This window comes from Dipteris shenzhenensis, chromosome 23 (assembly GCF_047967505.1).
Source record: "Dipteris shenzhenensis isolate YYH24624 ecotype China chromosome 23, Dip_SZ_1.0, whole genome shotgun sequence".
Lineage (NCBI taxonomy): Eukaryota > Viridiplantae > Streptophyta > Polypodiopsida > Gleicheniales > Dipteridaceae > Dipteris > Dipteris shenzhenensis.
The window spans coordinates 42,126,181-42,153,312 of record NC_141618.1 but is presented as its reverse complement, the minus strand read 5'-3'; the positions used below and the strand labels follow the sequence as shown (position 1 = coordinate 42,153,312).

The following is a 27,132-nucleotide window of genomic DNA, read 5'->3' as shown; positions in this document are numbered from 1 at the left end:
GGAGTGGGCCTTCTAGGTTTGTAGGTTGACCCTCACCATCTATTCGTCCTTGTGGTGCAAATAAATTCTATTCGAGGCCTGTCATGGACTAGACCTACAGCGCGCATAAAAGGTCTCCCTAGAATGACATCATAGAGCCATCTGGCTTCTTGTAGAAGTCCATCACCACAAAGAAAACCTGGTAGGTGATACCAAAGGTCTTGATATCTATATCCTTCAAGACTCCCAATGGCTGCGCTATCGCACCATCAGCTAGTTTTATGATCAAGTTGGTGCTTTCCATTTCAGGCTTTTCCCATTTCGCTTACCACTACTTCATGACAATGCTGACATTAGGGGAGAATTGGGGTCTCAAAAGGGCCTCATAAGAAATGGATCAAGAAATGGATTAGTCCTAATGAAAGGGCCAAGGTAGGTCCCAAAAAGTCCTAACCCCCCCTCACCTAGGTGGGTTAAGCCCAAAAGTGACCCCACCTCTTACACCTCTTACACAACTCTTACTCCTAGGTGGGAACCAAAAAATTCAACATTCAAAATTCAAATTTTGAATTCCCTCCCTCCTTCTCTCTCTTCCCTCCCTCCCTCCCCCTCCCTCACTCCCCCTCCTCACTCCCTCCTCCCCCTCCTTCCTCCCCCCCCTCCCTCCCTCCCTCCTCCCCCTCCCCTCTCCTCCCCTCCCCCTCGCCCTCCTCACTCCCTCCTCCCCCTTCCTCCTCCTCCCCCTCCCTCCCTCCCTCCTCCATGCCTACTCCTCCTGCCCTCCCCCTCCCTCCCTCCTCCACACCTGCTCCTCCTCCCCTCCCCCTCCCTCCTCCTCCATCGGCTGCTCCTCCTCCCCCCTCCCTCCTCCACGCTTACTCCTCCTCACCCTCCACACCTGCTGGTCTACCCCCCTTTCCTCCTCTTCAACTACTGGTCCTCCTTCCTCCTTCTCGCCCTCCCTCTTCCTGCGTGCTGCTCCTTCAAGCCTGCATCTCCACACCTTCTCCTTCTCTACACTCCTTTAGTTATGGCACCATTCGAGGACGTCTCCAACAATTACTAGGTTCACTTAGAGTTGGAGGCTGAATATGCAAGCACAGTCTTCGTTCGCAAGGAAAGAAGCATCTCGACCTGTGGGTAGAAGGATCCTTGTATCCTTTAGATTCTGCCAACCAAAAGAGCCCTCCTTTCCATACAATGCATGAGCTAGTTCGGTTTGTTGGAAATGGACATGCAGGGTTGCTTGGTTATTGCAATCGGTTAAACAATGCTCAATCAATGGCTATGCAAGCAAGCGAGATGCGTAGAGCCCAAGCAGAGATGCTAGCACATTTAGGAAGTAGCACCATTGTTGCAATGCATAACTCTATGTAGGATCTTCAAAGGAAGAACCAGGATCTTCATGATAAAGCCAAAGCATTAGACTTGGAGCGAAATGCATTGGACTTGGAGCAACATAAATTAGAAGAGTCACTCTATAAGCTAGCTGAGTCCAAAAAAGGCTTGGAAAGATCTATATACAATCAAGTTCGACGAGCCATAGAGAAGGAACGAGAGAAGGCAAAAGAACGAGTGCAAAAGATGAAAGAAACACCTTTGGGATTGAAGGAGAGGAAAAGAAGGTACTTACATAACATGGATGCATTGGCACCCACTGGTGGTGCTAGAAAGAGGAGAGTCTGGGCTACAAGGTTGGTTATCAAATGTTCCAATGAGATTACACTCTTTTGTGCTACACTGTTTGTGACTAAGTTTTTATTGTGTTCTTCTTTGGGAACTTCATGGAAGATGTGCTGGGAAGAATGGACGAGGATGATATTGACTGGTCATATGCTCTAGCTAGTTTATTAAAGTCAAGCGATGTCATTGGGATACTAAGGGACCCAAGACACAAGCGCCTACGTGTGCAAGTTGCTGAAGAGGTGATGAAGAACTTGAAGGATATTGTGGATGCAAAGGAGATGCTTGCCGCTTGTGATACTATTGGTGTAAGTCATGAATCTTACACATTTGTTTTCAAAATTTTCAAGTCTGCTATTTTGGGAAAGTATAAGAAGTCTACAGTGACCCTACCCACACCTTGGTCGGTGAGATGTGCATGGCGAGAAACAAACCAATGTGCAAGAGAAATGCTTGGAGGGTACAATTGCGTAAGGGGCACAATGACTTGGAAGAGTAAAAAGAAATCTGGCTTGCAAACCTTTGAGATGAATGCTTTCAACAATGTCTACTTAGATATTGAGAAGCTGCAACAAGCAATGGTCAAATTCCATGGCATGAGAGAAGATGGTAAGAGGAAATCCATTATAGCATTGCACTTTACTTAGTTCATTTCTTATATCATGTTTATCCTAACAAATTTTCTCTTTTGTTGTATAGATTGCAATGGAAAGCTCATATTTGTCATCAAAATGAATGAAGCTCAATTGGTGAAAGAACACAAGTTAGAGAGAGTCAGCATCTGCATTATGAATAAAGCCTTAGCCTTTGTTCAAGGGGACGAAGTAGAGCAAGATTTCTCAGTGCAATCAGAGAAAGATATATGGTGGCTTACAGCATTTGAGACTCCGAAAGAGTGCCATGAGACATTGACATGGATTCTAGATAGAACAGGAATCCCATCGACGATCTGAAGACAAGAGGAAGGGCAAATATTGACAGTCGATGGCCATGGAACCTTTCAAGTTGAGTGGCATCTTGCTGGTGATTTGAAAACCCTCAAGTGCTTGCATGGTTGTGATACAGGGGCAAATGCAATGAACACATGCCTTTATTGCATGTGTTTGCAACGTAAGCAAAAGGCTGGCTTACAATGGGAGAATGGCATTCTATCTTGCAACCAAACGCAAGCTCCCAATTGCGACAAGAAGGATCCAAGGTGGGATCCCATCCTGCCCATCCCACTTGAGAGAGTACACATATGTACTTTACACGCAGAACTACGTGTACTTGATAAGTTGTATTTGCATCTTGTTTATGCTTGGAATTTAATTCTGCAAGAAGTATCCGCACGATGCATTGCAGAAGCTGAGAAGTTGCTGTTAGAGATGGGATTCCATGGAGGACATGTCAAACTTAAGGAGGATAAGAAAATGTCTGGGGCAACACAGAATCTTCGTGCAAAAGTGTCCATGGGTGGAGGGAAGGCAAGGAGATTCCTATCGAACCACAATCTCGATAAAGACAAACATACATTGTCTCAAAGTAGTTTGGGTTGGGAATAGTGGAAAGCATTGTGTGAATGCATGACCAATAAGGCTTCTCATCCTCAAGTAGCAACTTTGAGAGCTAAAGTATGGACAAAGGTAGATGCATTGATAAAATTGCTTCGCCAGGTTCAAATCGATGAGATGTATTATGAAAGGTTCAGGATGGCTGTGAAAGATTTTATGCAATTAATGGTGAAAGCATGGGGGGAGTTGCACATTACGCATTACATGGTAATCTTGGCACCATCGTAATATTTAGCACTTGCTTTATAAACAGTTTTTGTTGTTGCTGAAATGATTCTCATCATGTTTGTAGTATATTCTCTATGCTTACGGACCATGGTTTGTACAAAATTAGGGTCCTTTGTCCATTTGGAATACACAAGGAATGGAGAAGTCACATTATAGAGCCAAGGCAGCCTACTTCAAGAACTCAAGGCATGGTGGTGGTGTCACTCACAGTAGCAATGCGTTGCGTGAGATGTTTGACTAGTTTTTCCTTGTTATTGTCACTCTATCCCCCTTCACTCCCTTCTCCTCTTCTCCTCTAAGAGAGTGTTTTGGGTGTTCTCTTGTTTCCTTCACAGTGCCCTTGTGGTTGTCACTCTATCCCCCTTCACTCCCTTCTCCTCTTCTCCTCTAAGAGAGTGTTTTGGGTGTTCTCTTGTTTCCTTCACAGTGCCCTTGTGGTTGTCACTCTATCCCCCTTCACTCCCTTCTCCCCCTTCCCCTCCTTCTCCCTCCTTCTCCCTCCCTTCTCCCTCTCCACTCCCCTCTTCCTCTTCCCTCTCTCTTGCGTGAAACCACATTGCAACAATCTGGAGGCCGCTTGCGTGACACTTGCAGACGACTCATGCTATGCATACTAGAGGAAGGACTTTGAAGTTTGAAATTGCAAAGGCATCAGAACTTGCAAAAGCAGTTCAAATTGTATCAAAGAATAGAAGGCATAGTGCTTGAAAAGCATCCATAGGGAGTCGAAGAGTCGCACGTTGGTTGCAAGCTAGAGTGAGAGAAGGGAGCAGATGGGTCCAACCACCAATAGAAGCTATGGTGTGATTGTATACAAATATGAAATAAATCTATTGCTTATTTTGACCACAATTTGTGTACTCACTCTTTAATATCTTGCTTATTTTGACCACACAACGTTGGGGAAAGTGGGACCTGGTGAAGGAGGGGGGAGAGAAGGAAGGGGCATGGGACGGGGCAAGGGGACGGGTGGAGTGGTAGAAAGGGTGGGGGGAGGGGGGGATGGGGGCATGGGGGAGGGTGACGGGTGTGGGTGGGGCAAGTTGGGGCAGGGCAATGGGGGGGGGAGGGCAACGAGGGTGGGGAGGGGGTTGGAGGGGTTAGGGCAGGGGCAGGGGGCACGATGAAACCCTAAATGTAATTAAAAGGGATGTCAAAACATGATGGGCCCATATAAAATGTTGAAAAAAACCCTAACTCTCATTATTCAATGGCAAGAGTGAAGAACACTGCTAGACCCACTAGACGCCGCCTCCACCCTTTCTCCTCTAGCTCCACCACCTCCATGGCATCTACACACATGAACCTATCCGGATCCAGTGGTGCCTCCCTCGACTCTCGTGAGCCCTCCCCCAACTCTCATGAGGTCTCCAGGACTCTTGTGAGCCCTCCCCCAAGTCTCGTGAGCCCACTCGCCAGTCTCGTGAGCCTTCTCCTCCTCCCAAGTCCTGTTAGCCCACTCCGCAGTCTCCTGAGCCCACTCCTCAGCCCCAAGAGCATGATCCTTCCCCTTAGCCTTCCCCCCAGCCTTCCCCTCAGCCTACCCCTCAGCCTCAGCCTTCCCCTCAGTCTCTGCCTCAGTCTAACCCTTAGCCTTCCCCTCAGTCTTAGCCTCAGCCTGACCCTCGACCTTCCCCTCAGCCTTCCCCTCAACCTTCCCCTCAGCCTTCTCCTCAGCCTTCCCCTCGGCCCTCCCCTCCCCATGAGAACCCTCTCGCGATCGAACAAAATGTGTTCAATAACTTCCTGGACATAGAGAGGCTTCCTGAGGACCAACAGACTACCAGGAAGATCACCATCTTTCCTCTCCCGGTGATACAGCCCATCGTAGAGATGATCCCTGTGCCCATGAAGAGGGTAAAGCAGACGCCGAGGAAGCCCCATCCCAAAGAAGGACAAAGCTCAAGACATCCGTGAGAGGACTCGGAGGAGGATCAACGCAGACAAGAGAAGCGGAATAAATTCAAGGTAGACATGAGACTGTGGGATCATGTTCGGGTACTTGTAAAGCCTCCACCAAGAGTCAGGAAGCTGTACAAAGCAAAGCCAGGAGCGCAGGCCCTAAGGGAGATCAGGCAAATGCAGAAGACCACCGACAACCTAATCTTGCGTGCTCCCTTCCAATGTGTGGTACGGGAGATAGCACAGGGATACAAGGACGACGTGTGATTTAGCACATGAGCTATGGGGGTGCTCCAGGAGGCTGCAGAGCAAGTGACCACCGCTCTGTTCGAGGATGCCAACTTGTGTGCCATCCATGCAAAGCACGTCACAATCATGGACAAGGACATGGCTCTGGCGAAGTGGCTATAGAGTGACCCATTTTTGAAGCCCTAGATTCTCTTGCAGCCCACTCTTAGCACTTAGACCACCCCCTGCCCTTGAAGGCACTACCTTGTATCTAAGGCCCAAGGGTCGATCTTTTTTAATAAAATATATCGACATTCTCTACACTATCGTATTGTTGTGTATTTTCCATTTCTATGACTGTAGTAACTGATCATTTTAATGTAAGTTTTGAATTCTGTCAAATCTTGAAGGAATTTCACCATCGCACAGAAGGGAAAAGTGTCCGGCACATCGCCAGGAACCCAGAAAGCCCAGAACCCATCACGGTGCAAATTTGGGCATTTTGGCAAGTCCAGAATGCCCAAATTCGCGCCGTGGCGGGTTTTGGGCTTTCTGGGGTCTTGGCGAGGACTTGCCAGAATGCCCAAATTTGTGCCGTGGGGGGTTTTGGGCCTTTTGGGATCTTGGCAATGTGTTGGACACTTTTCCCTTCTGCGCGACAGTGAAATTCCTTCAGGATTTGACAGAAATGAAATTTTGATAAGAATTGGTGAAAATGATACTAAATTGGCTAGAAATGTATTAAATTAACACAATTAAAATGATGGATAAAATATATCATCGATGACTTAAACAAAATACAATGGAATTCATGACGAGCAATGATAACTTAAAACAAATAATAAAGACATGTAGTCATGTATCCATTGAAATATCCATTTAAATATATGTTTATATATACAAAAGGCCTCACAGGCTATCTTTCTTCTTGGCCAGTTTGATTACATCGAGAATAGGGGTCTTGGAATCCCCTAGATATAAATCTAGCTGCAACAGCACTAACATCCTCCTCTCCTAATGCCCTGCCATGAATGTTCGATCCAAAGGCATTGATAGCAGCCAAGCGGCGTACCAAAATGACTTTGTCGGCATTCTGAGTAATGTTGGAGTATCCGATAGTGCGCGACAATGCCTTGCACTTTAGCAACTCTGAAGGACCTCGAGGAGAAAATTTGCTGTAAAAGACCACGATATGCTTTGTGACTTTGCCAAGGTAATGGGCCAAAGAATGATCTTGCCCAAATGCGCTATGAACATTACCCCATCGAGATGAGAATTCATCAAGCTCAAATGCATCCTGCAACAATTCAACAAACATTAGAAGACCGACAAAACAAATTATACTGAAAGAACATCAAAATAAAAAATATTGTTTGAACTTACCACTACATCATCGTTGGCTTCTATCCCTTCCTCATTTGCAATGTTGATGGAACCAGGTGCTATGTGATGTTCCATTTGGGAGGTGGACGCTTTCTCCTGACCTGTGTTGGAGGTGGAAGCTTTTTCATGAGAGGGTTGTGCATCGTATACGAACATGTCTGCATCCCTCATTGAAAGTAGCACTGTCAAGAGAAAGTCTTCCATTGTCTGGTCTTCGGTACCTAAAACCCCGGGATCTTTGACACTTGTGTCAACATCAAGCCCCGATAGGACTCCGAGTGCCTCATCCTCTCATAGTCCAAAAATAATCTGTATGTCATGGAGGAATACGTACTCTTCTCCATCGAGTAAGTCAAAACATCGAGCGACTGCGTTCGAGCAAGCCCAGAGTTCGAGCGATGCTTGTGATGAACTTTTTCTGAACCTATAGTAGCAATAGTTTTTTACTAGAAATGGTTGTTCTTACTTATTTTTCGTATGATTCTTGGCAACATACAAAGATAAAACCTACTATTGGATATAACTGATAAGTCCATACAAGTCAGCAATGATTCAATGAATACCAAATGAAAACTTATTGGCAACATACAAAGAGAAAACCTATTATTTGATAAATAATAAATCCATGCAAGTTAGAAATCATTCAATAGATACAAAAGGGAAAATGTTGCAATGTCTACACCTCAAGGTAGTCACTCAAAATTATGTAAGGTAGCACGTGAGTTGAACGGGTTTCTTTATTTTGTGGACTTACATACAAACAAAAATAGTCCCATCCATGATATAGAAGCTCCTCCTATAAAAATCCTTCACAAAAAACTATTTGTACTATGTAGCTCATCGATTTTTATGCTACCCATATGATATGATCCATTTTGTACACAAAATGATAACATGAATAAAATGTTTAAACTATGGAGCTAATAAATTATTGATCACCTTCTGACCATGATGCTAACAAAATATGGATCACCTTCATATGTCCATGACCATGTATATACTTGTGGGAGGGAGGAAGAGAACCAAGGACCCGAACTCTATATGAGAAAAATTTAAGAAAATATAAGAGTTTGATAAGGTTTAGCCCTAATAAAACAAAGATAAGTACAAACTTTTTAAAGTTGTAGAATTTAGACATTCTAACATAATAAATGGATTCATTCATATCATTTCGATCGTTTTGACTACAAACATGACCATATTTGGAGTTTGATTGACCAAGTTATGGCCCAAATAAAATTGGCAGAAGGAGCCTCCCAAGTGCATCATTTTTGACAACGTCACTCATGTGAACCTCAACAAGATAGCAAAAGAGAGAAGTATTCATCAAGAGCCCAGCTGGCCAAGCACTCTAGTTCTTGTGAAATTTCCATTTTCAAGGCAAAAGATAATGGGAGGAGGAGCCTCCCAAGAGGCCGCGATATCGCGGCCTCTTGGGAGGCTCCTCCTCCCATTATCTTTTGCCTTGAAAATGGAAATTTCACAAGAACTAGAGTGCTTGGCCAGCTGGGCTCTTGATGAATACTTCTCTCTTTTGCTATCTTGTTGAGGTTCACATGAGTGACGTTGTCAGAAATGATGCAGAAGATTGATGTTCAATTGCATGCAACCTTTTCTAGAGATTTCGTTATCATCCAGTCCTGCTTGCACTTGATGTCGTTCATGTCGACAGTAAAACGTAGTTTTTCTTTTTTTCAGAGGAAGACAAATTCATATTCTTTGCACTGTAAGCAAATCTATTGTCATTCCACTTCAAGCGAACAACGGGGAGATGTATTTCAGAAATGTATAAATAATAAATCAAAACCAAATTGAGCCAAAAGCATGCAACTGTGACAGGAAATATCCAAACCCAAAGCTGCATTGCATGTACGACAAAAGTTCCAACACCATTTGCAACTTCATTGGATCCCTTTTTTCGAAGGCACAAATGTTTATTTTTTGGGTCAAATTATGTTCCTACGCTTTAGGAAATAGTACTTCCGCGCTCTAGCCGGATGGCCCTCGAGCGTGTTGTAACCTAATGGACCTGTTGTGTTGTGGCTCCTTATGTAGTACTGCTCTAAATTTCGTGCTTTGTCTACAGTGTCTGTTGTTTCCAAAACTTTGATTTCGAAATTTTCTTCGAAGGGCTTGTAACGCTGCAAGTCCTCTTTCATTTTCGCCGGTGGTTTTTTATTGTGCTGTTTGATCCTCCGCGGCAGGTCCGTCGTGCTCCCTATGTATTTTCTGTTGTTGGGCTCGCACGTGATGCAGTAGACGACGAGGCTCGCGCGATTCCCTTGCGCGGGCGCTTCAGTGGAGGCTCCTCCTTCATCTGGAGGCTCGCGTCTTTCAATGTCGTACCTGCGTAAACATTGACAATTACGTTAGTCATCGAGGTTTTCGGTCTTTTTTTTTCCGTTTGAGGTCCATAATAGAATGCATTTATTTACTTGCCCTGGTTTTTCTCTGTTGGCGTGAAAGGATCGTTTCCACTACCGAAGCGCTCCTCGTATAAGTCCCTGTCCAAAATATACGTAAGCTTCTCCATTGTCGTCACCGGGTGCGTCGCGTCGTGCGTCCCTCCAAATTGTTCCATGAATTGTTCGAGTATAGCCGTTGCTTGATCGCGCGTCGTGTCCCTCAGCAACTCCAAGGATACGTTGTACCCATAATGCAGCAGCTCGCACGCATACGCTGTGATCCCTTTCGTCTTCGTGTCTAGTAGCTTCTGCCCCTCCAAACTTTCCATCATCCTATCGGTCTCATCGAACTCAATGTCAAGCTCGACAAGGATCTCTTTGAGGAGTCCTGCAGGAGAAGTGCAATCCATGATGAGTTTGTTGTTCTTGCAACTCGTTAATTCTTTTTCTCAATTGTTGCGGTTTTTTTTAATTTTCGGAAGCATTACGCACCATTTGCGAATCTCAAGCCTCCCGGCTCTCTTTTAGCTGGCAAACGCCTATTGCAGTTGTCAATGAAGTCGCGTAGTTCCGCATACGTGTTGAAGCCGTTGATGTAAGCTCCCTGATGTTCTCCTGCATTGTTTGCTAGCCGGAATTGCTTTGTGGTTAGAAAGAACCTCCTCTTTGCTAGTGGAGGTTTTGTTGCCTTCGCGTTGCTTTTGTATAGCTCAAATAGCTGCTTGCAGGCACGACTTATTACACCGTCTTTTCAAATGAGCCGTCTTTTTAAATCTTCAAGAAAAAAAGATTCTTTCATGCTGGTGGAATTTACCTTGTCTGCGTCCATGTCTTATGCTGCAATGTCCCGAGCTTTCTGATTCTCTGAACCTGTTCTTGACAACGGACAAGATATTAAAACCATTTTCCTTGCACGCATGTTTGACGTAACATATTCATGACTTGCTTGTGCCTTTTTCAATCTCTGGTAGTGAATACCTTTATGCGCATGGTTGTGTTTTCGGCTGTGAGAACTCTCGTGGAATTGGTCTGAATATGTCTGGATGTGGGCAATGTAGTATGCGCAGCCTCGTTCTCTCAGTCACTCTGGACAACATCACGTATGCTAGGCCAGGGGCAAACACTCCTCGAAATATGAGTAGCGCTTTGTTGGATATGGTTGCGCCTTGGGATTTGTGTCCCGTGATAGCGTATGCTAGGGTTAGTGGAAATGTGGACTTGTGGAACCATTTTCCATTTATTGCCTTTCGTTGATGCTTCGAGCGTCGTAATGTGAGCACGGCCGCTGTTGTGTCCATGACGATAGTGATACCGTTGATTTCTCCCCTTCTAGTTGCATTGATGCTCTTGATTTTGCACATTGCTCCATTTGCGGCACCTATTGCGAGGTCGATGTTTTCCGTTATCATTGCCTTCGCCCCCACGCAAATTTTTCCTATCTCGTTGAAGCTTTTGTCCTCCAACCATTCTTTGAGAGCTGGTTCGCTCGCGGCGTTACTGTGTATTTGAACATGCACAATCATCTCGGGAGTGTTGAATTTCTCCACAAGCTCATCGTTGAAGGTAGCGACATCGACTCTGTGCGTGGCATCGATGAAGTGGCATGCACCTTCCTTGTCGACAATGCACTGCCCCAAACAGTCGGAAATCTCGTCAGTTGTGGGCGTCCTGAGTCTTATGGTATGCAAGAATGCCAGGAACGGCATGTCTCGTGCATGTCGCACCGAGAATTGCATGTGGTACATTTTCGCTGCAGCCCAGTGTGCAGAGGACGTGATGTGGCACGGCTCGCAGAGATCCTCGCGGTGTTTGCAGACTGGCGGTAATTGCGCCAGGTCACCAAAAATTATGAGCATTTTGTGTCTGAATGGCTCATGCAATGTGCCATTAGTGACATTGACGATTTGTCTTACCACGAGATCGAAAGTCATCCTTGTTAGCATGGACATCTCGTCAATGATGATCGCGTTGGCTTCCTTGATTGCGAGGTGTCGCTCATCCATCTCATGGATGTTCAATGGGTACTGACTACTGCGCACAGGGATCTTGAATTGGTAGTATACAGTGGTTGCAATCCCGCTCAGCTGCATCGCAGCCGCCCCTGTTGATGCACAGAGTATTGCCGTTTTGTTTTGCGCTACCAGATGCGAAACATAGTACCGTATCAAGAAGCTTTTGCCGCTACCTGGTGCTCCACACACAACGTGCAGCCCCGAGCTTGTTGAAGCCAGGCTTTCAAAGACTCTTTGTTGGTCTACTGTCAATGCGGCATTGGCGACGGTGCGAAACTCGACCATTTTTTCCAACATCCTCGCGCGTGTTGGCCCTTCGACGGTTTGCTGGTCGATGTTAGGCGCTTCCATCGGGCAGTCTCGGATGATCGCAACCTTTTGCAATATCATATTGATCAACTGGTCCGTGTGGTCAGTCGCTAGCAAGTTCCTTTGCGTGTATTCGGTCACATACATCTCGAGGTCCTCGTTGCTCAATATGAGGCTGCGCATTTGGCATTCGACAAAGTAGGATCCAGCTGTGTTGGCAGGTGATATGAGCTCCGTTTCATTCCTCTGGTTGATGTCCAGGGTGGTAGTTAGTGAATCTGACTACTTGCTCACATTTTGCGATCCTGTTGCCGAAGAGGTCAACACCGACCGCTCCACGTTGCGTTTCCTTGGGCTTTCGGACCACATATTGCCTATGGTAATCGTAGAACGTGCTATCCTCGATGACGCTCGGTCTCTTGCAGTATATGTCAACCGGGTGCAGGGTGACGTTGTTGTTTCGCGAGACGATGCGTTGTCTTAGAGATGGTGGCGAGGAGTCGACATAGTGAACGGTCTCACTCATTGTGATTGTTGGTATCTGCATGCAGTTTAGCGCGGCCTCTGTTGGAGAGGTTGGTTTTGATAGGAGGCTCACGGCGATGAGTTTCAGCTTTACTTCGTCGAGATGTTGCAACCCCAAACGCGAGGTGTCTTCTGAACGGATGTTCAATTTGCCCATTGGTTCAGATTTCATCGCGTACTTGAGGAGGTAGTGAGAGATTGAAGAGTTTGTCACCCACTGTATGTTCATGTGTGCACCCCACAACAATAACACGGAAGGGTGGTAAGGGACGACGTTTCGGTGCTCATGTCCCGGCCGGTAATACAACCAACGTTGCGTCAGAGGGTCGAGGATGGGTTCATATTCTGGCTGTGTTGCGAAAGGGAAGCCGTGCTTGCAACTGTGGTGTGACGGTCCGACGTAGCACGCTTTCCTGGATACGTGCAACTGCTTCCTGAGAACTAGTTCTCGTAGCCTTGTGTTTCGAGGATCCAGGGCCTCGTCCCTGGGGACGTAAGCTGCAATCTCATTTGCAATTCACTGACGGTCATCATGGTGGACCCACAATATGACATGGGCGTGTAGGGAGCCCCTGTTTTGTATCTCATAACGAACGACATGGTGTTGTATTCGGCCAAGCAGACCATCGGATGAAAGCAAATGCTTGCGCATGAACATGTGGAAGCGTGCGTGGAAAAGTGCCACGCATTCAACAGGACAGTCCTTCCAAGTGAATTGCGCATTATAATGTGTTGCAATGCTCTCGATCACATTAATTTCTTGCCACCGTGTATCGGTGACCTCGTCTGCAGTGAATGTCAGAAAGAAATCTGGGAGGCCCCAAGCATCGACCATCGTTATGAGGTCCTTCAGTTGCCATCGATGCCACGATGGGGACCCTGGCATTGTTGATGGCATGCTGTAGCGAAGCACGTGTCTCATTGCATCTTCATCGGTCGTGGCAGGGTTGGCTTTCCTATACTGGTCGATGTCTCGTTGCAAGCATGTAGAGTTGCTTGAATTGGCAATCATCACTGCCTGTTTTAACTGGAACATGATCAACAAGTACGACTTGTAGAGCGTGTAGATAGAGAATAAGGTGCATATTCTCATTTTCACATAGTTGCTGAACTGTATGCAGCCATCATAGTAGCCCCGTCCGAAAGGGAACAGGAAGGGGAACACTGCTGACTCCATGATTATGTCAACGCACGCACTGCCAGCTGCTGCTACTCCATCGACGTGGAATGAAGCGACCCTCTCTGAAAGCATTTCTGTACCCCGTAGCTGTATGGAGACAAACTCATGCTTGTCCCTTGCATCAAAGGCGCGACGGTTTGCGGGGTCCACCATGTTTTGCAAAAGCAGGAGCTCAGGCTGAGATTCCGCTATTGACATTAACTCGAAGGGAGCTGTCTCATCGTGTAGTTCCAAGATACCAGCAATGGTTTGAGGACTCAAGATGCACATACCCATCTTGATGCCCGCACACTCTGCTAAAGAATTGTACTTGCGCAATATTGGATTGTTCTCGATGTTGTATGCGAGCACACCTGACAGCTCATTCGTCACGATTTCTTGAGCCGAGCTTAGTGGGACGTTTCGCCAAGATATCAGAGGATTGTCTAGAAGTGACCTTCGATCGTGTGCCACGAGCAATCGCATTTGCAGTCGTGGTAACTGAAATGGATACATCTATGATGCTTAGCAGTTGCGTGTGGAGGTGGTTTGTTTTAAGCAACTGCCGAGAGTACTGTGGCATCAATCGCATAATGTATCTGCTCCGTTGGGCATCTCGTGTGCAGCTTTGGCATTTCCAGTAAGTCACTTGCATGCCCATATTCTCGCAGGCATCCAAAAGTATCATGTTTCCGAGTGCGGCGCTGTGGCTCGAGATGCCTATGCCTTGCAAAGAAATGATCCTTTGGTTTGCAGACAGTAGCGTGGTTATGCCACAGACACCGCAGATTTGAAGGCTAGAGAAAATAGCCGCGCAATTACTAACCCATTGCTTGTATCTATCTGCGATGGTCAACCACGATGACGTAGCTGGCCTCAAGGACATCTTTCTTGATGTTATATCAAGTTGAATAGCTCGACCTCTGGCTGCTCTAAGCGTTGACGAATGGTCATGTTCGAAGGAGTTTCCGGTGGTCATTTCTACATCGTGACATGAATCGATGTCTTATGTTCGGGTTTAAACACCTACAGGGATTAATAATAAAAACCATCCGAAACTTTGCTACAATTTCACTCACGTGTTTTTGTCTAAACGCAACAAGAAAAACAAAATGGACTGAACCTCTATCTTTAGAAGGTGAAAGAATTGATAAAATAACTTGAATCAAGCAAATACATTTTGTTGTGCGTACCTTTAGGAGAAGACACTTGTTTGGAGGCTGCAAACATCTCGAAAATAGAAGTGTTGCAGACATGATTAGTATGTTGGTCGAACCAAGCAAATGTAATGTTCCCTTGCAGAAACAGAATGTGCGAAGAAGTGTGCGTGCTCAAGATGAGGTGTAAAAAAAAAAAAACCATACGTAATGTATGGTGGAGAGCCGGCACATATCTCTCCAAAAATTATATATCATAGGGGAACGTGCCATCCCCCCGTTTCGAATAGTCACCTCCAGTGTTGGAGGTGTAGCGCATTAATGCGGACCAGAGCAACAGACGATGCAGAAACATTTCAGAATTGAAATGACCGTACATTCTACTTACGTGGAGTATCCTTTGTGACGTCCACAGCTCGACGAGAAGTCGCCTATTTCTTTGCTGGAATCTTGGAATCTGAAAAACAATCATGATTAGTCAATATGCATTCCTCATGTTCTGCATGTTTGGATATGTTGGTTAGCATATATGCAATTTCCTAAAGATGATAAATTCAAGCACAAAAGCTATACACAATCCAATGATCAAAGATGTTCAAACCATCAAGGTAATCATCTTCACACATCTTCGAGCAGTTGTAGTTACAATTTTACGGAATGAACTGGGTGAATAAAGTGCTGAAGCCGAATGTATATCCCATGATCTTTGATCGGGTTAGCCCATGTCCCCGGCCAGTGCGTTCCATCCGCCATCAATCGCCATAGCTATCTTCTCAGCTCCATCTCCACTCTCATCATCGGCATCGCACCCCTTCCCTTCAGGTACTCCCTTCCCCCTCCTTGCTTTTCCTTCCTTCCTTTCCCCTCTTCCTTCCCTACATTCACCTCGCTCTTAGCCCTCTTCTTCCATTTAGACAAGATCCAACAATGGAGGTGAAATTGCTCCAATCCATGGGGATCAGGGCTTCTTCCTTCTTCTTATTTCCTAATTTATCACCGCCGGTCTGGCTTTTCGTTTCTTATTTGATCTTCCGACGCGTTTGGCTCTTGGTAGGACTTGAATTCTCTTCTACAGCACTGCTGTTATCAAACCTCGATGTTTCACAAACTGCGATGAAGTTTTTGCTCCTACTGCGTCGAAGCCGAGCTTAGGATTGCTACAGCTAATTTTCCTGGGGAATGAGGCTTATTTGTTACAGAAGTTTGTTTGCTAAAGGTACGCTAGAATAACAAGATCTACACATGAAATTGTGTTGGAGCACTTCCCTTCGATCCAGAGCTGCCTTGATTACGTTGATGAGAAGTTCCGTCAAGTAGATCGCTCGATTGCATGGATTAGTCTTTGGGCATAGAGCTGCCATTGTGACGTTGGCAATGGCAGGAGAAACCATAAATATGGCGGAACAATGTAAAAATAAGGCTAGAAAAAGGTGCTTCAGTGGCAAAAGCAGGCGTACTCTCTCTTTCAGCATTATGAGAATCATACAGATAGTTTGAGTAAGTTTGTCGAAAAATGCCCGACGCTTCACAAACGATTTGAGAGTCGAACTGTTCTTATGAGAAGTACTCGCTCATAGAGCTACTTTGGTGTTTGACGGTGTGAGCTAGAGAAGCAAACATACGATGGCCTGGACCCCGTAGATGTATGGAAGAGCAGCTGTTGACGTCCGTGGCGAGGAGGTGGCCTGTTTAGAAAGAAAGTGAAGCAGGTTCACCGCGTGGAGTCGTTGAAGGTAATGGCACTGAAACTGATCAAAGGAAGGTGAGAGTTAACGATTGGCTACTTTGAATCCAAGCACAAACAATGATTGATGATCTAATAAATGAGTTGAAGGCAAGTAAGGAAGTAGAAGCAAACCTGATGGTGATGATGAACAAACAGCAACACACTTGAAATTACAATGTTTTTTTATGTTTCGCCTATATTTAAAGGTTTTGCCTTGGCTTTTTACGCAGCTTTTCAAAAGCGTTCAAAGCTTTTGGGATTTCAGAATTTAAAAAATCTAAGGGTGTATATTGTGCCATGTGGAAGCACAGGATATCAGAATTTGAAAAAACGTCCTAGTGCTGGCCAAGTAAAAACACATACTCTAACCCCTTTCTTTGACCCATCCTTCTTCCTTGCCCCTTCCAAAAACATTGCAAAACATTTTTCAAAAATTGTTGTTTGTATGTAAGGCGATTGATTCCTCATAATATCATGGGTAGTACAACAACTGTAAAAGTAAGCAATGCATGCTACTTTTTGAACATAAATCATCACACTAGAATGTCAATTTTATGAAAGTCCTCGCTCGAACTATCACCTCGCTCGAACGCAGTCGCTCAAATTCTGGTAATCCTCTTCTCCATCGATGATGAGGGGGAACAAGGACCATCATTCGAAGTCTGGGTCAGTGGTTTCCGATGCAGATTCTTGCTCTACTAGGGGCTCTTAAAGTAAGCTCAATGCTTGAGCTGCTTCCATCTCCTCTATTAGATCGTTAAGACTCTCGTCCATGTAGATGTCCGAGTCTAGTCTAGGGGCGACCAAATCAGCAGTTCTACTAGAGGGGGTGCTAGACGATGAGGCTTCTTCCTCTAAATTTCCTTCTTGGAGAAGGAAGATGAATGTCATCTCCCATGAATGGAATTTGGTGCCTGTATTTCTTGTGATCCGCGCGTTTAGGATGTCTTGAACTTCGACTTTCCTAAACCCTTCGTCTGTAAGGTTGTCACAAAAGTGGGCCAAGCGCTTTACAAACTTGGGTTCCTCTACGAATGTATACTTTATGTAATCTATGGGAACCTATCTCTTTGAAGAGTGGTCAAGTGTATACGCAAAATTTGAGAAATTATCTTGCATGTAAAGGATGAGATTTGAGAAGTCATCCTTGGCTCGCATATATGTGCCTAGGACATCTAAAGTCCTATCAAACACTAAAAATAGCTCTTCCTCATCTCACGATTTGCAAATGCAGTTCGTGAGATGAAGTCATTGAATGCAGTTCTAGCTGAATCCATGGTAAATAGCAATTGATGGAGGGAGTAACTTCTGAGGACAGGAGTTTCTATGGCTCTCTAAATGTGAAAGTGAGAATGTGATGTAAAAAGGGCTCTCACCGCTTAATATATATCAAAATCCTAAAAATTAAAATTAATCATAAAATCCCCAAATTTTTTGAAAAACATTTACCATGAACTGAAAGGAGAAAACATTAAAAGAAATAACATTTTAATTTAATTGCTCATCATCTTTTGAAGCAATAACTGGGACTTGACAGACAAAAAATTAAATGCTACACTAGTCAAACACATTGTCAGCAATCTTCAAAGCTACAAGAGGAATGAAATTGGCACTATGCATGCACTTCTCCACATGGCGGCTGATCTTACCACCATTTAAGGTAAAGCAAAAGGACTCTGACATGACGTCCTCCATGACCAATAGGTGTTCTCGCACATCCCTTAGAGTCCATTGCGATGTGACATTCACATTCTTGACATCTCCCTCTTCAACATCAATAGACAAACTTTACCCCATATTGTCTTCATCATTAGAGTCTAGGGGAAGCCACCGGCCATTTGTTTTCTTCTAGCGCCTGTACTAAAAAGCTAAATACAACATTTGGCATGATAAATGGTATCTAATAACCACATTGTCTTCACATGCATGACATTGAAACACATCACCCTTTTGGTCGCCTGACCTGGTTCCCCAATTCATCCCAAGTAAATCTTCAAGAGCATTTTCATCTACATGCTTGCAGTATCGCATAGTTTTTGTTCTATGCATATGTATATTCTGAAATAAAGAAGCAAGAATGTGTAGAGGCATAAACCAAGATAACCTTGCCCATTTGGATCCAAATGTGTCTTCTCCTTGTTCGTACTCCTCCTCTTCTTTAGGCTTGGAAGCAAGCTGTGTATGTACGGCTCTTTTGTCTTGAGTGAAAGCTTGGAACTGTGTATGGGAGCTTCGAATCTATAGAAGTGTTAATAAAGAAGAAGGAAAGCCGCTCGCGAAGTTAAAAGAAAAGCAAAGCGAGCGGCGCGCCGAAAAGCATGTTTAAAAAACTCTGTGTTGCGTCTATATTCGCGGGTATAGTCGCGTCTATTAGCGCGTCTATATTCGTGTCTGAATACACAGAGTAGGCGCGTCTATTAGCGCGTCTAAAGGCGCGTCTAAATAAACAGAGTAGACGGGTATTTAGACGCGGAATTAGACGCGACGATAGACGCGAAGATAGACGCAACACAGAGTTTTTTAAGTTAAGCATTTGAAGAAGAGCAAATTTGGTGGGTTGTTTGTTTGTAGGATGTCTCCATCTTCAACAAGCAGCTCCAGTGAGGATGAATCCCTCCGTATCCACCATCGCGAAATGTGGTTTCAGCAAAAAATCAAATGTCTGTGTGATCGATGTAGAGGAAACATGTATCGTGCACGCAGGATTACGCTCAATCATATCTCAAAGTATGGAGAATGGGATGTGATAGTAAACAGGGTAAGGATTTGTAAGTTAAGGTTGATTGAGATATCTATGGGTGTTCATATGTTTGAGTTATAATGATCCCGTTTTAATTTGATACAGGATGCAGTGCCACACCCGCACATGTTACCCTATGCCCGTCGTGAGGAAGCGAAGCGTCGGCGATATGAGGTGGGATCTTCAGGAGGGACCGTTACGGATGCATGGAGTGATGGTGATAGTAGCCCTCCACCATTACCTCATGAAGCCGTAGAGGAGGAGGTGTTTGATGATATGGTGCGGGATTTATATGTCCATCAAGGGAGGGATAATAGCATGGAGCAGGATGATCTTTTTACCGCAGCATCGACTCCACTGTTTGAGGGGTGCACATTCTCTGTTCTACGTGCCTCCCTTGAGTTACTAAACTTGCAAACCATCTATGGATGGAGCAATGCAAGTTTGAATGCATTACTCAAGTAAGCTTTAAAGTCGATTTTGCAAACATGGTGAATTATGCGCGTGGGTCAATTACTCGAATGCTTTTCCTCATTTATGGTCTTCACGTGCAGGCTATTGTGTAAAATGCTTCCAAGGGAGAATAAATTACCGACCTCAAGAGATATGGCAAGGCAACATGTGACCTCTCTTGGAGGATTAGATTACAAGCGCATCCATGCATGTGTCAACGATTGCGTTTTGTTTCGTGGACTACATAAGGATGCAAGAGAGTGTCCTACTTGTGGAGAGGAAAGATATAGAGCAGATCTCAAAACCTTGGACGTGCCTCGTAAGGTATTGCGACATTTTCCCATAATCCCTCGCATCCAACATATGTTCAAGTGCAAATCTATTGCAGAGCTCATGTCATGGCATTCCTCCCATCGATCAACCGATGGCAAGTGGAGAACTCCTGCGGACTCTCCTGCGTGGAAGCATATTGAAGACACATGGCCAAGCTTCAAGGAAGAACCTAGGAGCTTGAGACTTGGATTGGGTATGGACGGTGTGAACCCATTTGGTCTCAAAAGCACGTCTTACAGTGTATGGCCAGTGGTATTGGTGAATTACAATCTTCCACCCTCTATGGCTATTAAGAAAGGACATGTCATGCTGTCCCTTCTAATTCCAGGGAAGCATAAAGTCAAAAACCCTGATGTTTATTTGGAGCCTTTGATTGATGAGCTAGAGATACTTTGGAGAGGTATCGAGGTGCATGATGTGAGCAGGCCTCCCTCGTCACGAGACTTCAACTGCAAAGCAGTCTTGATGTGGACGATGCATGACTTCCCAGGCTATGGCGAGTGTTCAGGTAAGCATTGCAATTTTAATTATGAATAGGCAAGGATGTGGCACCCTAAACCCACCTTCCACTCTTAATTGCATCTATTGTTTCAGGTCTCACTACATCGGGTTACCATGCATGTCCTGTTTGTGGTCCTTCGCTAGTTGCCTCACGGGCAGACGCATTAAATAAGGTCATCTATGAGAATCACCATCGATTTCTCCCACCTGATCATCCTAGATATGTTGCCCCTTGGAATGAAGTCCTCCCACAATCACTCACCGCGGGAGATTGGATGAGAATTTGGGACGGTTCCACGACTCCTCCACCACTTGGCATGAGCCGGTAAGGATTTGTAACTATTGGCTGGAAGTAAAGATTGGCTATATTGGTTGAAAGTGAGGATTGCACGCTAACACCATATTTTGTTTAGATACTCCATCTTTTATCGTTTACCATATTGGTCCCACCTCAAGATCAATCACCTGCTCGATCCCATGCATATCTTCAAGAATGTGGCATCTACCATTTGGGAGCATTTGAATGGGACACGAGATTCGGCAGGCATAAGGGAGGATCTACGTACCACAGGAAGGATGCGTGAAGCTTGGCCTCAAGAGAGACCAAATGGGCGTGTTTTTTTACCTCGGGCACCGTGGATGTTATCAAAGCTAGAGATGGCGACGGTGAAGCGCGCTATTACTACAATTCGTACTCCCACTGGATGCATGAGGTGTTTGAAGGGAGCCTTTACAAAGAGCAAGAAAAGAGGTGTAGAGCAATTATATGGCTTGAAATCTCATGATTGGCACAAGATGCTCCAAGTAAGTATTTTATATGCATAATATCTTTTTCCTTTCAAATTTGTGAGTGAATAGCTATAAGCATCTAATCAACCACCTCCTCGCGTGTTCAGTTCATACTACCTACTAGCATTTCACGTAGTGCATCAAAGGACGTGAAAGATTGTATTTACAAGATGGGCGAGCTTGTGAGGTATGTGAGCTCAAAGGAAATAGATCCCACCACGCTTGAGAATGCTCGAGTTATGTCGGTGGAGGCAGTTTGTCTAGTGGAGGAGACATTTCCACGTTCTATTCTCACAAGCCAACTACATCTCATAGTACATTTGGTGGATGAGATTGCTATATGCGGTACTATACATGCACGATGGTTGTTCTTCCTCGAGCGCTTCATGAAGACCTTGAAGGGCTTCGTGAGACAAAATGCAAGACCCGAAGGTAGCATGGCCGAGGGTTGGTTGGTACAAGAGTCACTTGTATATATTTCTGAGTTTCTTGTTGATGTGGATAGCTCTCTCCCACGACTATGGAGAGATGATGAAGACCTAAGGATGACCTCTATTGTGCCTCACGGAAAAGGACGCAACAAAGTAATAGACACGGAGTTGCGTAATAGTATCAACCTCGTTTGCGTGCTTAATAGTGATGTGATGAAAAGATGGGTGACAAGATACGAGGATGCAAAGGCAAGAAGACAAGAAGAAAGGACACTCTTTCGTACACACCACGGATCTCGTGTGCCATACCCTCAGCGTCTAAGAGCACTTCCAAAGGATATTCATGTGGATTGGCTACTTGATGAAATGGAGAAAGCAGAGAAAGACGAGGGGATGCATATCACAATGGAAGAATGGGAGTATGCTAGGGGATGCATGAGCAAGGTCGGTATATAGAATGTTATGTATAAGTTAGGAGCTTTTTATAATTTAGATTGCTTATTTAATTGATTTTTTCTTGGTGTAGTGCACTATGTTCAATGCTATATGGTGTGAGGGAAAGCATTTTCGAACACAACGAATTGATGATAAGAGAAACACACAAGATTGCGGCATCATTGCTAGCTTTGAGGGAGCCAATGGAGTCATGGATGATTATTGTGGCATAATCCAAGATATCATTATGCTTGACTTTCGACACTTCTTTGTGTATGTTTTCAATGTAAAGTGGTTTAAGGACGTGGTGGAAAGAGGCCCTAATGCAACAATCAAACGCCATGCAAGTGGCTTTGTAACTATTGACTCCACAAAGTTTTGGCAAAGTAGGAAGGACACACTAATACTACCGCAACAATGTGAACAGGTACTGTGCACACACATAAAAATACTCGCTTTTAAATATTTGATGCAAGAAAAGTAACATGATTCTATTTGTGTTTGAATTAGGTTGTCTATCAACCAATGGTGGATAATAATAGGTGGTGGCATGTCATACCTATTATGCCACGTTCCAAAGTGATGTATAGTACATTTACTAATATGGAGCATATGGAGGATGATCATGGCCATGGACGTGATGATGACCGTGATACAAGAGAGGAGGATGATCATGAGATAGGAGATATAGATATTGAGGCCGGCATTACTCGTGAAGACGAGCCTACCATTGGAGATCTTGATTTCGATGAGCACATGAGTGGCACAAGTAATAGTGGGTTGAATGTATTTGTAGATCTAAACACTTGTTTGGATTTTGAAGTAGATAGTTTGGCAAGGGTTGATCTCATTGAGGATGAGATTGAACCGTAGCCCCACAATTGATATTAGCAAAACTATTTTACATATTGTCTCATTCTCCTCATTTCCTTTAATTCTTGTATATGTGGGCTTGCAAAAAATTATGTGCTTTGGTAATCATGGGCAATGTTTGGAAAGCAATGATGTACACCAAAATCTCACTTTCTGTATTCTCTGGAGCGCGTCTATTTACGCGTCTAAATGCGCGTCTAATTCTCAGTGTAAACGCGCAAATAAACGCGCTAATACCCGCGTAAATAAGCGCGCTAATAAATGGGATGGTAGACGGGCCCATATTTTCTTTTGCCTAACGCGCAAATAAACGCGGGGATTAACGCGCAAAGAGACGCACATTTAGCCGCGCTAATAGACGCGCCCGTAATTTCTCTACTAAAACGACGCCTATAGACGCGCCCGCTATTTTGCGCGTCTACCAAGCGCGTCTATGGTTGCTTTGTGTTGTTGTGGTTGTGGAACCAGACAGAAATTGACTGCAAGAGATAAAGATGAAAGTGGTTTATACAACAAAGAAATGCTGCAGAAAGTGCAGATATGGCTTGTGGAACCAGATTATTTCCGACACTAATGGACGTACCCATGGAAAATGAGCTTCGGAATCGTATTTCCGTCACTAATCGGGAAGAATCGCCGGCCCCAACCGCACTGCATTTACGTAATTAGGTGGAAGATGAGCTGAGATCCCAGGCATCATCAGCCCCATCAAGCGCATCATCAGCATCGAGCTCGCTTCCTGGTATGCTTCCCCATATAGCCATCCTAGAAGCAATCCTTGCAGCAGCTCCCACACCGCATTCATCCGCATCGCCAAGATGAACAAAGGTGAGAAGAAGTTCTTATTTGGCTCCTCGGCATTACGAAAAGTCTGCAAATATACACAGCAGCGTTGCACATGCGTTAGGAAGATGGGTATCCACCAAAATTAAACAGATGCCGATTCGATTGTAGGGAACGTAATATACAAGAACAGATCAACAAGATTGAAACATAGGAGCGTTTATAGACCAGGTGGACGTAAACTTGATTCAAGAACATTCCAATGGCATCTTGATAACGGTCTTCATTGGGCCACATTTAGGTTAGAAATCGGACCAAAAAATATATATTGTTACGGTTGACGTAAACTTGACTGGAAAGGCACGACATTCTCGGTAGACTTAATTGTGTTTTTTTTTTTGCGAATATCGATTGTGCATCATAGAAGTGATTGTCAACTCGAACCTGCTCTCTGTAGCAACTATCGAAGTAGTAACATCGCTTGCCAAAGTGCTTGAATCCGAACACCCTATCGTCAAATGGAACCCTAGGCACGACGTCGTTGCAGTAGATGATCCTGTAGTACCCAAGCTTCAGAATTTCCAGGTTTCCATCCATAAATTGAGCGAATTTAAGGTCACCCACCCGAGGCTGCCCGAAAGTGTGAATCGCGGTGAGCTTCTTTACAATGTTTTCTTGTTTCTCGTCTCGGTTCTTATAGATCAGCACCGCTGCAAATAGAGCCGCAAGTGCACCCCCGAGACTGTGTCCTGTAAAATAGAGCTTTGCCTTTGGATTTTTCTCGAGGACGTCGCCCACATCCTCGCTAATGGCGTCAAAGGCCAGGACCTTGGCAGCAACAGCATTGGCCGATGTGAGGCCTGTCGTGGTTTTAGTTTTTCCCATAATCTTCTGGCAATTCATTCTGAATCGATGGAATGACTCTGGATTGTTCCTGCTAACCAACCCAAGTGCCTCCAGGAAACCGACGTGGAGTTTCCCCATTTCGGGAGCCAGTTCGAACCATGCGAAATCCAAGTCCGTGCTCCAATCGTTCGCATCAAAGGGCTCGGTCCCCCTGAATGCAACGAAGACTACTTCCGCATCTTCAGCCTTATCGGTGCTCGGCCCATACCAAAAGAAAGTTCTGGCTCACAGAGGTTCCTAGTTTGGAGTACCTTGTAAACACTTATACTGTGTTGTGTCAAATACATATAAAATATTAACGATTCCGCATGTCTCCGCAGGAGGAAATGATCAGAGAGGAGGAGGAAAGGAAAAGAGAGAGAGAGAGAGAGAGAGAGAGAGAGAGAGGACCCCTGCAAAGTGCAACCTTGACAAGAGTGCTGATAAAACCTCCATTCCATGAGAGGAAATTGAGAACCCACTGCAGCGATTGTCCGAGCTTCTGCAATGGCCAAGCGATAGTATGCAGAAGGCACAAGATGGCATAGGAAAATCTTGCCTGCCAACTCCTGTCAACCTCATGTTGGAGGTGCGGGGGACTGGAGACAACAAAGCGAGACAAGGAATGGAAGGGCGAAAGGGCAAGGAGGAGGTGAGACCAAGGGCGAGAGGCATCGAACAAGGTGAACAGGAAGGATTGAGGATGCTGAGTATCCATTATTGTTTAGCAAAAGAGAGGAGTCGATGAGAGAGTTGTAAACGATTTCTGCATATATACAAAAGCCGTGAGATCTACTTATAAAAGAAAGCTTGAAAGCAAAGGATGAGGAAGCGTCATGCATGGGTAGCCTCCTCCCAGAGGCAACACACGATGTGAGGACAATAGCCTAAATTTGGAGTTAAGGCTATGTGCATGGTAGACCTTATCAGTTGTGATGGGCAACTACTTCCTAAATTTGGGTGTCTTCCAACGACCCTCCAACCCATCGTCTAGATCACCCACAAAAAACGAGGTGAATTATATCATTCATTAGGCCTGCCTCTTGGTGAGTGAAATGCTTAAGAGAGCATAAAATTGGAGGCATGAAAAGGAAAGAGTGTACAAAGAGTAGTAAATGCAAATGGTCCAAAAGTCAACAAGATGAATTCATGTGGGGGAGAGAGAGAGAGAGAGAGAGAGGGGGCTTGCCTAGAGAGAAGAAGAAGAAGAAGAGAGAGAGAGAGAGAGAGAGAGAGAGAGAGGGCAGGGGAGGCTTGCCTAGAGAGAGAGAGAGAAAGGAGTAAGAAAGGAGAGAAATTAGATCCGCGAAAGTAGCTATCTTGACTTTTATTTGAATTTTGTAATTAGATTTTCAAGAACAGTTTGGTTAATAGCACTTTGGATCTACACATAGCACTTCACATTCCACTTTGCATTTAGCACATAACGACATGCATTTAGAGTTGGATTCATTTCAATTTGCATTCGTTATAGAGCAATCTGAATTTAGGACATAGCATTTTGAATTTGGCACATAACGCTTTGCATTCGGCACATAGGACTTTGCATTTAGCACATAACCACAAATTTGTATGGGGGGAGAGTTGGCACACTTCCTCTCCAAAAATTATAAGACCAAGGAACGTGCCCTTCCTTGGGTTCATATTGATTTGCATTTAGCAAAGACCAATTTGAATTTAGCACATAGCAATTTGAATTTGGCACATAGCACTTTGCATTTGGCACATAGTACTTTGCAGTTAGCACATAACCACATTTGTGTGGGGGAGAGATGGCACACTTCCTCTCCAAAAATTATAAGACCAAAGAATGTACCCTTCCTTGGGTTAATATCAATTTGCCTTTAGAAGATAGCAATTTGAATTTGGTAAATAGCACTTTGCATTTGGCACATAGCACTTTGCATTTAGATCATATGGTGGGATATCTGATTCTAGTAATGACATTGTTAATCTTAACTTTATGAAAGAACCCGTGTTAATTTATATTGACACAATATTGTATTTTCAAAATGTATTGAGAGCATTTTTTTAGAAATTAATAATGAATTGCCATGAGAAAAAACTCGATTACAATCATATTTCCTTTTTCTAAATGTGAGTTTGAGAAGCAAATTGAAAGACAATACGCTATGTGAAGAGATAATTTGCTTCTCATATTACATGAGAATGCAAATTCAATGAGAATTTGGTATGTGAAGAGAGAATTCGCTTCTTATATTAACTTTCAGAAAAAGAACATGTTACGTTCTTTTATGCAGAAGTAGAAGTACCTACTTTAATTATGTTCTTCTAGATCAAAGTCCAAAATAACTCGCAATTCACTAATTCAAGGATGGCATGGTAAAAATTGGTGACAAGATTGATAAGCACAACCTTCCATGCTTATCTTCCAAGTGTAAAATTGGAGGCAGCATCTTGAAGTCGCTCCATGAGGAAGATATACGCAAGCACAGACTCACTAGGAAGTATTGGAACTACCATAGGGAGAGTCTATGGAGATAGAGAGAGGGATTTTGATCAGTTCTTCGTCCTCCCTTGCAACAACAAGGCTCCTCAACCATGAAGTTTGGCTCAAGAGATTGCAACACTGAAGCATATCTATCATTTAGTTCCTCGATCATAATCACTAGTACAACGGGCTGCCTGGATTGTTGCAG

General features: G+C 44.4%; 2 protein-coding genes across 2 annotated transcripts in view; one reads left to right on the top strand and one right to left on the bottom strand.

The window, feature by feature from the left end:
* Positions 1 to 23,378, top strand: part of LOC147887396 (pentatricopeptide repeat-containing protein At3g57430, chloroplastic-like) — a 29,117-nt gene extending 5,739 nt beyond the window's left edge. Inside the window, exon 4 of the mRNA XM_087394303.1 lies at positions 23,273 to 23,378. Coding sequence (XP_087250429.1) covers positions 23,273 to 23,378 — 106 coding nt within the window. The remainder of the gene's footprint in view (positions 1 to 23,272) is intronic.
* A 45-nt stretch (positions 23,379 to 23,423) lies between these two features.
* LOC147887395 (triacylglycerol lipase OBL1-like) lies at positions 23,424 to 24,571 on the bottom strand. The gene is made up of 2 exons (XM_087394302.1): positions 24,032 to 24,571; positions 23,424 to 23,675 (listed from the first exon to the last, which is right to left on the bottom strand). The coding sequence occupies exons 1-2, from the start codon at positions 24,569 to 24,571 to the stop codon at positions 23,424 to 23,426; spliced, it is 792 nt and encodes a 263-aa protein (XP_087250428.1).
* Positions 24,572 to 27,132: the final 2,561 nt, after the last annotated feature.